At 43.6% G+C, this 15,000-nt stretch overlaps 1 protein-coding gene across 1 annotated transcript in view; it reads right to left on the bottom strand.

Moving 5' to 3' along the window:
* ankfn1b (ankyrin repeat and fibronectin type III domain containing 1b) overlaps nt 1–15,000 on the bottom strand; it is a 275,489-nt gene that overhangs the window by 56,164 nt on the left and 204,325 nt on the right. The window contains exon 6 of the mRNA XM_080454714.1: nt 11,073–11,192. Coding sequence (XP_080310840.1) covers nt 11,073–11,192 — 120 coding nt within the window. The remainder of the gene's footprint in view (nt 1–11,072; nt 11,193–15,000) is intronic.

Genomic DNA, 15,000 nt, shown 5'->3' with positions numbered 1-15,000 from the left:
AACTACTAACTAAAGTTTTCATATAATTGTAGTGGAGTAAAAGTACAACATTTGCCTCTGAGAAGTAGTGGAGTAGAAGTAAAAGTATGTGGAAATACTCAAGTAAAGTACAAATACCTATACAGTACAATACATAAGTACAGTACTTGAGTACATGCACTTAGTTACTTAGTTAAATGTATTGCTATGGGCCGGCTTCTTGTATACAGTACCAGTGGGGGGGGTTTGCATAGCGTTCCCTGATTTAGCTTAGCATGCTGCTAAGCAAAATTTAGGGAACATCTTACAGAGCGGGAGCCAACACCGCAAAGTTGAACTGTATTCCATTTGTTGCAATAAATGGTTAAATCTACAGCATTTGTGACGTGAGTGGTCCTGACTGAGATAGGCCTTACGTGGTTAAAAGCGGTACAGTTGATAATTGCCCACTCTGAACGTACTTTGGTCTCGAGCCAACGCTATTGCCCAAATCAACTGCATACACACACAGAAAGATCCTCACTCGCGCTCACAATTAAATTGACACTGCCTGACTCCACACTGGGGGAAAATCTGGGCCCGGTGGATGAAATAAGGGGAAACAATGTCATAGGTTTTCGGTAACCGCTTGCATGCAGACTGTGAAAACACATTGTTTTGAAAAAGTCAACACTGGGTTGATTTTTTGGCGATTTCACAGCAGCCTTTTAGACCCGAAGTCTACGGAGCTTCTTGTGTAAACTGCGGATTCCAAAATGTTCCCCATTCAGGCTCCATTAATTCACAGCGTCGTGTGTGTGCGCAAGGCAAAGCCTTCCTCGGCCCTCCATATGCATCTGGGGGGTAAGGGGTGTGTGTGTGTGTGTGTGCGTGGGGGGGTGGTGCCTCTTTTAACGCTAAGCCATAGAATATACATAAAGTGTCACACATTCCAGCGTGTATGGGCTCGGATCCAGGGCCTCAGCCTCCACAGTGATCTTTAATATCTTCACATCAGAATATCTAAGGGGAGACTTTGCAGGCTTCTCCATAACCTCCTCATTTGTCCCTCTCGTTTGAACTGACAGCTAGCAGCCACAGAAGAAAGGAGAGCAAGGGAGAGAGAGAGAGAGAGAGCGAAAGAAAGAAAGAGAAAAGAGTGGGGGGAATATTAAAACAAATTAGAACCAAATGAGGCGAGCGGCGCTCTGTCCAAAACCGCTTTACACTCAAGCCCCTCGAGCATTGCCCTGCTTTTTCCACTGAGACTCTTTTTTACATTTTTTTATAACAGTGCCTCTCTCTCTCTCTCTGTGTCTCTCTCTCTCTCTGCCTTTTAATTCTCTTTGTGCAAAATTCATAGGGATTAGCACTTGGCATCCCCCCCCCCCCACACACACACACACACACACACACACACACACACACACACACACACACACACACACTCTCCACCCCCCGTCACCACCCTCATCCACCCATCTCACCCCAATCTCAACAAAACGGCTAACCACTGCAATGTGTACTTCTTGCCCCTGCGTGTGTGTGCGAGTGCATGCATACAACGGGGGGCAGACTGACTGTGTGCAAGGCATGAACGCATGTCTGTGTCATCCACGCTATATAAGTGTGTATATTTGTACTGTATGTGAGTAAGTGTGTGTGTTTGTGTTTTTGGTGCGTGTGACTGTGTGTGTGTGTGTGTGTGTGTGTGTGTGTGTGTGTGTGTGTGTGTGTGTGTGTGTGTGTGTGTGTGTGTGTGTGTGTGTGTGTGTGTGTGTGTGTGTGTGTCTATATACAGTATAGAGGAGGTTTCGTGCAGCAGACTAGAAGGTGCGGTGTGTGTGTGTGTGTGTGTGTGTGTGTGTGTGTGTGTGTGTGTGTGTGTGTGTGTGTGTGTGTGTGTGTGTGTGTGTGTGTGTGTGTGTGTGTGTGTGTGTAAAGTATGTGTGTGTATTTAAATATGTTTCACTCACAAGTTCAAGCTGCATTGTGTGCTATTGTGGACAGTCAAAAGGTCTACTCTGAACATGGTATGTGCACCATGAGAGATTCATTGAGACGACCAGCGACCGATACTATTGGCCCGGTACGTGCACATACGTGTGCGTGTGCCATCCATGTTGTTGTTTTCCCCTCCTTTCTGAATCCCCAGGTCTACCTTGTGAGAGATCTCACATCTCAGCAGGACTTGTTGGTTCATCCAGCCTGACTCTCAGCTCCTCCTAAGGCTTAGGAGGAGCTCCAATCAGATTTGTTTAAACACCTTGGCACCTCCCTCTCCTCCTTAATAAAGCCATTTGCAGGGGTTGACACTAAGGTCTCAGAAGCACTTGCCCGTCGGGAAAGTACAGGTCATTTTCTACTTGCCCACAGGTCTTGCCCACTTGCCCGAAAAGTAAATCGTCCTTTATAAAATGATAGGTTAAATTTGAATTACCATTCAATTAAACACTTATTTTTTTACTTTCTACTTGCGAATTATGGGGCTGCACGATAAAAAATGTCATACCTCAATATGTATGCCAAATATCTAAATAGCTATGAATATGACTATGGGTTGAAGGTAGGGTAAGTGATATTTTTTGGTTAAAACAAAAAGGGTTTTGTTATGGGTTAAAGCTCTATATTCTGATAGTACTCATTTCTATAGAGTGTTTGTTCAGTAACAGGGGTCACTCTGTCTCTCCAGCTCTTTGATAGACAGAAAATAAATTTCCAGTACCCATTTATCAGCTTCATTTTTATAATGTTCCAGTTCCAATTTTACATGCTCATTTCTTTGTGTCATCACTTCCAATTTCACTTGTTTAATCTGTATCCTGTCTGAGTTCTCTGTCCTGATTCGATAAAATTGGAATCCTGACTCGAAAAGGCATTTTCTGTTTAATAAAAAGAGCTGGTGAGAGATCTCACATCTCAGCAGGACTTGTTGGTTCATCCAGCCTGACTCTCAGCTCCTCCTAAGGCTTAGGAGGAGCTCCAATCAGATTTGTTTAAACACCTTGGCACCTCCCTCTCCTCCTTAATAAAGCCATTTCGCATTTTGGGCACATTTTCAAATAATATAAAATATATTAAAAAAAAAGAAGAAAATCTATCTATCTACAAGCTCACAGCGCATCACATCTGCAACACGTTGTAAATGGTAAATGGTGCATGTATATAGCGCTTTACATAGATTGTGCATTACATTCACCCATTCATACACCGATGGCGAAGGAAACCATGCAAGGCACCAACCTGCTCATCGGGAGCAATTAGGGGACACTTCGACACTAACTCTGGGGGAGCCCGGGATCGAACCGGGAACCTCACGGTTGCCATCCGGCCGCTCCACCGGCCACTCTATCCCTTTCGCCACTGCCGCCCCCCCCCACGTTGTGAGCTTGTAGATCAGCTATTGACCAATTATATAGGGGCTTAAAGGAGAATTTTGGACTAAAGTTTTCTTACCTTTTCTATGACGTTATGATATCTTAGGATGAATGGTACTGTACAGTAGAAAAATTTCATAACTCCACCCCTGAGCCGCCACAGCTTAAAAGGTGCGCGGATAGGCCTTAGGTTAGATCACATATTTTAATAGCTTTTTTAAAATTTATTTTTGGTGAGATCTGACGTTCATAGTGACAGAACACTGTCCCAAAAAGAAAAAAACAAAAACAAAAACTCGCTAGACGAGATTGAAATCTCGAGATTTCAATCTCGTCTAGCGAGACTTCTGTTTTTTTTTTTTTTTTTTTTTTGGTTGCATAGTGTTCTGTTACTATGAACGTCAGATCTCACCAAAAAAATAATAAAAAAAAGCTATTAAAATATGTGATCTAACCTAAGGCCTATCCGCGCACCTTTTAAGCTGTGGCGGCTCAGGGGTGGAGTTTTTTTCTACTGTACCATTCATCCTAAGATATCATAACGTCATAGAAAAGGTAAGAAAACTTTAGTCCAAAATTCTCCTTTAAGTCGTTAAGATCTGCTCCCCCTCTCCCAAAGCCGACCCATAATGCTTTGCACTGCTGCGTTATGGCATGATGCAATAACCAATTTCGTCACTAGATACATTTGAACAACCTCTATCTCTTCATCTGACATGCTAGCAAAACTGTTATCATGTAGTCTGTCGAGAGCGTGTGTGTGTGTGTGTGTGTGTGTGTGTGTGTGTGTGTGTGTGTGTGTGTGTGTGTGTGTGTGTGTGTGTGTGTGTGTGTGTGTGTGTGTGTGTGTGTGTGTGTGTGTGTGTGTGCGCGTGCGCGTGCGTGTGTGTGCGTGTGTGTGTGTTCTTTTGATAGACAAGGAACGTCGAGCCAGAGGGGAGGCGCTGCAGGGGAGGAGGAGAGAGAGAGCAAGGCTTGTTTTGCAACACAGCGGCTTGTTATTGTAATTCCCCTTGTTGTATCCGTAGGGGCCGCATATCGCACGATACAGCTTTAACATGTCAGACCCCCAGAGGGCCCGTGGTGCAGCACAGAGTCTGGAGCCAGGCTTGAACGCTGACTGGCAAACGAGCAACCGGGACAGAACAGAACAGAACGGAACGTAACGGAGGCCTGCTGGGGATGACCAGGCTTTCAACTGAGTCAATTGAGTATGTGTGCACAGCCACATACAAAGCATGCACCCACTGGCCAACAGACACATGCACGCACGCACACACACACACACACACACACACACACACACACACACACACACACACACACACACACACACACAGTGGTGTAAAGTAACTAAGTACATTTCCAATTTTCAATACTTTTACTTCTACTCCACTACTATCTCAGAGCGAAATATTGCACTTTTACAATCTTTTGAAAACTTTGGTTACTAGTTACTTTTCAGATATACATTATGATATTATGAAACATACATTAACCACTTTACCCCTTTTTTTTAATCTACATAGGCTAATTGAAAATAGCCGATCTACAAGCTCACAACGCGTTGCATCGCGACGCGCTGTGAGCTTGTGGATCTGCTATTTTCAAACACTTTAGTACTTTTACTTTTGGTACTCTAAGTACATTTTGATGCCAATACTTTTGTACTTTCACTCAAGTAACATTTTGAACACAGGCCTTTTACTTGTAACAGAGTATTTTTTAGATTGCGGTACTGCTATACTTTTACTTAAGTAAAATATCTCCTGAGTACTTCTTCCACCACTGGTGCACACACAGCCACATACAAAAACATGCACCCACTGGCCAACACATGCACGCACGCGCACACACATGTACGTACGTACGCACGCGGCACACAGGCAAGCAGGCAAGCAGGCAAGCACGCACATACACACACAGACACACACACACACACACACACACACAGACAACGGCACTCTTTCGAATTCCAAGTTTCGTTTGCTCGAAGTAGCGAGTAGTGGAGAACGCAGCGCGTTACACGGGCGATGTTTTAAACATTTACGTCTAAAGTTTCCCTTGCAGAAGCACACACACACACTGCAGGAGGAGAATTGCTATGGGAAATAAAAAATGGCTTGGCTGGCGCTCATGGCTGCAGCTACCATTGTACTCAGGGGTTTTGGCAATGGACTGGAACTGCCTCTCTCTCTGTCCCCATGAGAGGATATGGAAATAAAGTCTTATTAACCCGCTAGGACCGGGAACGCATCTGTGTGTCATTGTATAGATTGCTTTGGGGCTATTAAAAAATAGCAGATATACAAGATCTACGAGCTTGTAGATCTGCTATTTTTTTGGAAAAAATAATTCGTGAAAATGTGTGCAAATCTTTGAATATATATATATATACATTTTTAACTCAAATCTTTGCTTCTGGGGGTCCCTGGAACAAAATATTTTGAGATTATTTATTTTGTTAATTTAGAAGACATTTGTAGAATCCCCAAAAGCAAAGATTTGAGTAAAAAAAATGTTTGCTTTAAAAATATATATATATTCAAAGATTTGCACGCATTTTCCCGATTTTTCAAAAATAGCAGATCTACAAGCTCATTGCGCGACACTCGGTGCCGCGCTATGAGCTTGTGTATCTGCTATTTTTGAATAGCCCAAAGTATAAAATAATGGTTTTAAAGCGGTTACACAGATCGCGTTCCCGGTCTTACTGGGTTAACTGGGGCCTACGCTGTAGCGGGACCAGTATCCCTTTATAGCCCCACTGCTCCACGCTTAGGGCTCTGCTGGATGTCTCTCGTCTCCACTTCGTGCAGAAGAAGGGGAAACTAGGCAGAAAATATATCCGTCTTTGCGGAAATACAGTACTTTACGCTGGGACCTCTGTTTGGAGGAATTGTGCTGATTTGCTCGCAGAGCAAAGGTATTCCCTTATAGTAAACAATATCCGCCGGTATCGGTCATTAGATGTAAAAAGTCAGATGGGATCGGGGGTTCGGGAATGCGATTTGGCGGTTTGGAGGTAACGCTTGAATTTTTTTGTTCTACAATCCCCTCTCGCCGGAAATCTCTGGGAAGGAAAAACCCGGCATTTTGAATTCACCCAAGGACATGGCTATAGCAGTGGCTCGGGCTCTCAGAAGTGATCAGCGCTGATGATGGTTTCCCGCTAACAAAACGTTTCAATATGCAGCAAGACCAAGTCAGTCAGCCATCTCGAAAAGGCAGGCCAATACCATCCCTCTCACTTCCCCCCCCCAGACAACCCCCCCCCCCCCCCACTTTCCCACTTGTCCCCCCAAGAGCCCATTTACTATGATTACCAATAACAATAACACTGCCATTATCTTTTATTATCGCGTTTTCCCAAGGCCCGGCCAAGCTCTCTCCGAGACTTTGATGAAACTTACGAAACAAGCTCCTATTTCAACCTTGTATACAGAGACCGCCTTGGCTCGGCATTCCCTTAACCCATTAAGACCTGGAACTGTGTCATTTTTAGATTTGAGCTAAAAAGCATTATTTTACACTTTGGGCTATTCAAAAATAGCAGATATACAAGCTCATAGCGCGGCACCGAGTGCCGCGCTACGAGCTTGTAGATCTGCTATTTTTGAAAAATCGTGAAAATGTGTGCAAATCTTTGAATATATATATTTTTAAAGCGAACATTTTTAACTCAAATCGTTGCTTCTGGGACCCCCTGGAACAAAATATTTTGATGGGGGTCCGCGGCCAAATACATATAATTTTGGGGGTCCTTGACATGAAAAAGATTGAGCACCACTGATATAGAAACATACGTTTTTCAGAAAACTGTTGAGATTTAGGAGACATGTAGAATCGGCTTCAGGTCTCAATGGGTTAACCCATTAAGACCGGGAACGCATCTGTGTGTCATTTTTAGATTTCTTTGGCTATTCAAAAATAGCAGATATACAAGCTCATAGCGCGGCACCGAGTGCCGCGCTATGAGCTTGTAGATCTGCTATTTTTTTTTAAATCTTGAAAATGTGTGCAAATCTTTGAATACATATGTTTTTTAAAGCGAGCGTTTTTAGCTCAAATCTTTGCTTCTGGGGAATTCTACAAATGTCTTCTAAATCCTAACATTTTCTTTACTTTTTATTATGTTGCTATAATATCAGTGGTTCTCAAACTTTTTTCATGTCAAGGACCACCCAAAATGTTGTTCCAGGGACCCCTCAGAAGCAAAGGTTTGAGTTACAAATGTTCGCTTTAAAAAACAAAAAAATATATTCAAAGATTAGCACAAATTTTCAAGATTTAAACAAAAATAGCAGATCTACAAGCTCATAGCGCGGCACTCGGTGCCGCGCTATGAGCTTGTAAATCTGCTATTTTTGAATAGCCAAAGTATAAAATAACGGTCAAAGCTTTGGTTACACAGATGCGTTCCCGGTCTTAAAGGGTTAATAGCTGCAGTTTGTTGCGGTACCTGACTCGAGTCGACATAAGCGGCAACGGTCCACTAAACAGATGATAAAGCGTCGAGCCACCTGGGATTTACTGCTGCATAGGCTCGCTTGTGGGTTTCCCAGCTTGACATTTTATATAATGTTGTCTTACGTGACGCGTACGGGCAGACACGTTTAACACCAGTTTACAGTCTCTTATGAAAACCTTCAATGTGAATCAGTGTTGGTTTTGTCGACTAAACTACGACGAAAAATGTTCGTCGACTACCTTTTTTTCACTGACAAAAACGAAATAAAAACGACATAAAAACTAAGCTATGATGACTAAAACTAAGACTAAATATATTGACAATTTCGTCAACAAATAAAAACTAGACAAAAATGTTAGGGAGGGACGAGTGGAGAAGAGATTCAGTAGAACTAAGAGACGAGTAATTTTATGTTTGGTTGCTCTCTGAAAATAGCAGATCTACAAGCTCACAAAGCATTGCAGCGCGACACGTTGTGACGCATTGTGAGCTTGTAGATCGGCTATTTTCAGCATGCAACCAAGTTTAAAATCAGCCATAACGACGCCATCAAGGCACTGTATTTTAGTCGACTAAATCAACTGTAGATTTAGTCGACTATAATCTCATGATATTTAGTCAGCTAAAACTAGACCAACAGTAAAACATTTCAGATGACTAAAATATGACTAAAACTGAATAAAAATGTGTGTCAAAATCAACACTAATGTGAATGATCTGCCTTCTGCCTCCACACTGAAGTGTATCTAATATATGGGAACAAGCTGCTTCGTCACGATCGAACAATGGCTGCACGATGCTCTAAAACGTTTCAGCAGATGTCTACAAGTCCCTGATAACTGTTATTTCTAGCAAATTTATAGTGATAGTGACCAGAACACAGAAAAATATCGCTCCGAAAAAAACTTCAGGAAGTGCCATATAAATGTCAAACAATTCCAAATATGCAGAGTGGCTGGAGGCCGGGATGTTTTCAATAGATGCTACTGGCTCATATGTTTTCCTTCTGACTGGCTGGCGGTGATGACTGTGCATTCCAGAGTAACTGTGCCTCGGTCTCGTCAGGAGCCCGGACTGACCCCGTTTCACCTCCCCAGTAAGCATGACTCAGCCCCTCAACCTTGAATGTCTCTTCCCAGGGTCCCAAGTTTATTATGTCACAAAAGGGCCAGTCCCACTCCGTTTAACGGTGTCTCTCCTGTAGAAAGTTAAGAAATCCAGCTGTATAGCCGAGCCCGTACGTACACTCACCGCCCCACCCCGCCCCGCCGCCCCGTCTCGTAAATGAGCATGTCCAATCTACCCACTGTGTTTCATTAAAACCAGACCACATCAATCGGGGGCCTGAACTTTAAAGGCCAGGTCCCCCTACTCGACGAAACATGGTGGGGGGAGAAAAAAAGACGAAGCTCTTTAAAAAAAAAAGAGAGAGGACCTCACACTGCACACGAGGCGCTTACAAACTTAACACCACACCTCTGCTTGGCGGACCACACATCATCGCCGTGTTTGGTCGGAGAGAGACCACACAGTAGTAGGCCCTCATAACGCTGACAAAAGACCCTGTTGAGACCTCACACCATGGCCAGAGTGTGTGGTTCAACAGGACACCGAAGAGCCCACCCAACCCCCCCCAACATGACACTCTGCATAACGCTGAGCAACTCCTCTGCTAGAGGTGCTGCTGGTATTCCCCACGCAGCGATGAAAACAACCTGGATAGTGTTTGGGCACGTGACCGACCGTGTGGACATTTTGTCCTCGATTAAATGAAGTGCAAAAAGGAAGTGAAAGATCCGTTTTAAGCCCCCCGGGCTTTTCCCCAACGGCAGGACACAAGCGTAGGTTGGAAGGAAGAGCCAAAAAGAACACAGCGCGCCTGAAGCTCAGCAGATGGACGGACATGGAGGATGGATGGGTAGATATAAACGGGTTGATGGAGGAGGCTGAGAGGCCGAGAGGGAGAGAGAGAGAGAGAGAGGAGAGGAGAGGAGAGGAGAGGAGAGGAGAGGAGAGGAGAGGAGAGGAGAGGAGAGGAGAGGAGAGGAAGAGGAGAGGAAGAGGAGAGGAGAGGAAGAGGAGGGGAGTGGGAAGGATTCCCATGGGTGGGGACGGGAAAGCAGCCCTCGTGATGGAAGGCTTTCAAACTCCTTTCATCGGCTGCCTGAGGACTGGAGCTTTACAAGAGCAAGATGAGCCGGCGCCACTGGAGCTGCCTGGCGCTCTCCAACGAAACCCAGACGCACAGAGACAGAGCCCGGAGACCCCTCCCACCCTCCAGCCTGCTCCAACCCACCACCCGGCTCCACAATCCCCCAACAACTTCTCCACACAAACACTTGGAAAGCGATGCTCTCCCTGCACACTGCAGTCTCCCATCTCACTCCTTCAAGTGTTACTTTTTCACCTCTGTATTTCCATCATAATAACAGCAACTCCGGATGGATGGATGCTTTGGTTCCGAATCACACTCCTGAAGCTAGTTTATAGGCTCCTGTGTTGTTTTCAGTGGTGGAAAAAGTACTCAAATTCTTTACTTAAGTAAAAGTACCAATACTGTAGAAGTACTCTGTTACAAGTAAAAGTCCGGAATTAAAAATGTACTTGATTAAAAGTACAAAAGTATTGGCATCAAAATGTACTTAAAGTACCAAAAGTAAAAGTACTAAAATATTTGAAAATAGCAGATCTACAAGCTGTGCCGAGTTGTGAGCTTGTAGATCGGCTATTTTCAAATTTTCCTATGTATAAAATAGGGTTAAAGTGGTTAATGTATGTTTCATAATATCATAATTTATATCTGAAAAGTAACTAGTACCTAAAGTTTTCAAATAATTGTAGTGGAGTAAAAATACAATATTTGCCTCTGAGATGTAGTAGAGTATAAGTAAAAGTACTGTACTTGAGTAAATGTACTTAGTTACTTTACACCACTGCTCCGGAGGGATGCTTTCGTTCCGAATCACACTCCTGAAACCCAGTTTATAGGCTCCCGTGTTGTTTTATCGCCCACATCTCACAGTCTGAGAATGTGACCCTTTGGAAACGGCGTGGACGGTTGAACGCGAGTATCACAAAAACGGTGGGACCACGTCCCGCCTTTGTCTCCTCGCTTTTCACAGACACATTCCTTTTACGAGGGGGGAAGTGGCGAAGGCCATGTAACCGATCACAACCTTTAGATTTTTATGAGGCCCGTGAAAAGAATTAATATAAAGGGAATCACATCGGGGGCCGTCTGACGCCATCGTCGGTTCCTCGCTTACCAGTCCAGACTGAGAGAGCGCCTCCTGTAGGTCGGAGGCCTGTCGCTCGCCTTCTCCGCCTTGGCCGGACGTTCCTTCAGGGAGAGACGGTGGGTGAATTTGGAGATGCCCGACTCTGACCTATGGGGGAGAGAACGAAAACAGGATATGAATGAGACTGGCGTTGTATATTGTGTGGTTTCCATTTGGGTCCCTGGTACAGTATATAAAGTGGGGTCCGGGGACCCCAAGGGGTCCTTGAGGGAGTTCCAGGTGGTCCCCAGCTAAATGATACATAGTTAGGAACCAAATGGACCCTTATGGGTCAGTAACTCTGAGAGTGATACAAATGGAACCAAACGGGTCCATTTGGTTCCATTTGCACACTCTCAGAGTTAAATTAAGATTGATTTTACAAAATAAATTGGGGTCCCAGAGATAGAAATGCCATTAAATGGGGGTCGTTAGCCCTAATGCATGTCAAACTGGGGGTCCTTAAAATTAAAATGGTTGAGAATCACTGCTAGAGCCGTAAAGATCTTCTCTTATGGGGGTCCCTGGTATATCTTTTCAAATGGGGGTCCGCGGGCTAATAAGTGTCAATTTGACATGAAAAAGTTTAAGAACCACTGCTTTAGAATATTTATTATTATTATATTTATTCATTCATGGTGTCATGAAAATAATGTATATCTCATTGTAGCATTTCTTTGTGCTCAGTAGAGGTGGACAGGGCAACATTAGCTGCCACAAGGATGCACCACTGTGTTGGGCCATTAGTTTCTTGGCTCTTACATAAAGCTGAACTAGGTAACTTTCCTCTTCTACCCCGGATTTGAACCCGGTTTCCTGCTCAAGCGCCAAACAAGCTAATAGAGCCTGCCTGCTTGCTCAGGGGATAAATTTAATCTTGACCATCATGTAAAATTTTTGGTCCGATCCTGTGTCTAGGTGAGACATGATGACCTTTGACACAATCTAAATGTCTCAATAGAAGAGCAGGGAGACAAAATACAACCATCCCAATTGTATAAGTTATATTTTGTTCATTAAAAGTTACATAGTGCTGCTTTAACCACTGGACCCCTGTTTTCTTGAAAGACGTTCTATTAAAAAAAAGAAATATCTAATCTACAAGCTCACAACAAATAATAAAAGTGGTACATTTTGTATTATTGTACACAAGGTAAGTTGTGTTCCAAGAAAACCCATTTTCTGTCTAGGTTTTCAATCCAAAAAGTGCATGAGCGGCCGAGACAGTTCCGAACGCGTCAAAAGGAAATCAATGAATTGCTTTAATAAGAACCAGAAGAAGCACATTAAACTAGGGATGACCTATTAAACAACCTGTCTCTTTGAATATAAGTAAGAGCCTAACACCAGAATCTGTTTCACAGGAATCACACAGAAACTCAAGTGGAAATGTGACCCATGAAGTTGATGAACAATGTTGCAGCTCCCACAGGACGAAATCTGCTTCCAGGGAAACACGCAGACTTCCTGCCTAATGTTCTCCAATACTTAACCCGTTAAGACCGGGAACGCATCTGTGTAATTTTTTTTTATTTCTTTGGGCTATTCAAAAAATAGCAGATATACAAGCTCATAGCGTGGCTACGAGCTTGTAGATCTGCTATCTGAAAAACGTATGTTGCTATAATATCAACTTTTTCATGTCAAGGACACCCCAAATTATGTGTTTGGCCGCCGATGCCCATCAAAATATGTTGTTCCAGGGACCCCCCAGAAGCAAAGATTTTAGTTAAAAATGTTGTTTCCAAAAATACATGTATTCAAAGATTTGCACAAATGTTCAAGATTTTAAAAAAAATAGCAGATCTACAAGTTCATAGCGCGGCACTCGGTGCCGCGCTATGAGCTTGTATATCTGATATTTTTGAATAGCCAAAGTATAAAATAATGGTTATAGCTAAAAATCTAAAATGACACACAGATACGTTCCCGGTCTTAATGGGTTAACAGATAGAAAAAAAGAAAAAAGAGAAAGAAATCACGACGTTTTAATCTCCTCTGCTGGGCTGTCAATGTCCCTTCTCACTCCAAATTAAGAATAGGAAATGTACTATTTATTTCAATCTTGGCTCATACTCATTTGATGGATTTCAACGCTGTAATATTGCTGTTGTAACTTTGGGAAATAATCGGGTCTTAACATTCTCTATGAAGCTGCTGAGACATTGCCCTACGGTAACTGAGAGAAGTTATAGTAGAGAATTCAGAATTCAGAGAGTGTACAAATGGAACCATTTGGTTCCATTTGTACACTCTCAGAGTTACATTAACATTGATTTTACAATATAAATTGGGGTCACAGAGATAGAAATGCCATTAAATGGGGGTCCGTAGCCTAATGCATGTCAAACTGGGGGTCCTTGAAATTAAAATGGTTTAAAATCACTGCTAGAGCCGTAAAAATCTTCTCTTATGGTGGTCCTGGGCATATCTTTTCAAATGGGGGTCCGCTGTCCGCGGGCTAATAAGTGTCAATTTGGGGGTCCTTGACGTGAAAAAGTTTGAGAACCACTGGTCTAGTGCAGTGAAAAGGGTATAGATAACTGTGTTCTTGTCCGATACCGACAATAAGCCACTCCGACCTGCTACTTATACAGCTAATTTAAGCCATGTCATTCGCCTTGGACGTTTCCGTATGAATCAGGACGAAACATTACGATCCTTCATTACCATCAATCTTCTAAATTGTGAAATTATAAGAACATCTAACCGATTCAACATAATGGCTATTTTCAGACGATAAGGGGGTTTAAAAAAAAACAATACCCCCCCCCCCCCCGCCCCTCTCCAAAATAAACCATCTGGCCATTGTGTGGCATTCCCCCCCCCCCCTCACCTAATCTCACACACATGCTGTTTTGATTTCATTATGAAAATGATCAAACATCTTCTAATGATGACTCATACCGTACTCACACACATACATAGATCTCCTCTCAACTCTGGCCAAAAAGTGTTTTAGTCTCCATGGTGAGGAGAGGTCTATACTGGAGACAATCTGCAGGAGGGGCGGAGTGGACTGAGCATAATGCAGTCTATACCGAGGTGCGCCCCGCCATTCAAACACCATGTATCTGTCTCTCTGCTGCCATTATGTTTACGTGGGGTGGGGTGAGGTGGTGGGGGGGGCAGCGCAGCGATCGAGGTTGACATCAGGCTTTGATTATCTCCTACAGAACATTGATGTAAGCGTTCACTGCGGTGCATGGAGTTCCTTTGATTAGTGAAACGGTGACATGGATGAACAACAGTGTGGCGGAGCGTCCAACTGTGCCCGGCGGCGGCTTCGGCTGCCAAATTGGCGCATTGTCATGCACGTGTTTTTGCGGTGATCATAATGCAGGGGGCTTTGACAGGACATTAAATGAGTCATATACACCAGTTGTGGTTCAGGAGGTCAGCCTTCTCTCAGGGAGAGGGAGGGCATGGAGGTCTCTCCGAGTGTCCTGTCAAAGTTGTAATGTTTCCACGGGAGATCGGTTCGATCTGAGAGGGTGATTACATGAGAAAACCAAATTGGACGGAGGCATTTTATTGCGTCATGGGCTCGGAGTTGTAAATTGCTCGTGCTGGGTGGAAAGAAGACTCGCCATAATCTTGGAAATGAAAGTGAAAGCCCTCTCTCAAAGTCTCGATGCCGTGCCAACCTTCCGTGGTGGAGAATTCATTTACCTTATCCTTGGAAGGCATCCTGCCCCTTTTTTTTGTTTTGCTGATGTAAGAATGAGTGTCTCTCAATACCATCGCCTAATTTCCATTTATCTCATCCCGCGCCCAAGAACAGGCTGAGGTAACCATGACGGGCTTCATAAGTCAAAAACTCTCTAAACACTGACCCAATAACCATATAAAGACATGAAGACTCCTGTTCCAAAATCAGATATCCACCGTTGAATGGACACAAGAACTAAAGCGC

This window comes from Gymnoscopelus braueri (genome assembly GCF_963280865.1).
Source record: "Gymnoscopelus braueri genome assembly, chromosome: 17".
Taxonomy (NCBI): domain Eukaryota; kingdom Metazoa; phylum Chordata; class Actinopteri; order Myctophiformes; family Myctophidae; genus Gymnoscopelus; species Gymnoscopelus braueri.
Note: the sequence above shows the minus strand (reverse complement) of the source record. Positions and strands in the feature narration are given on the sequence as shown.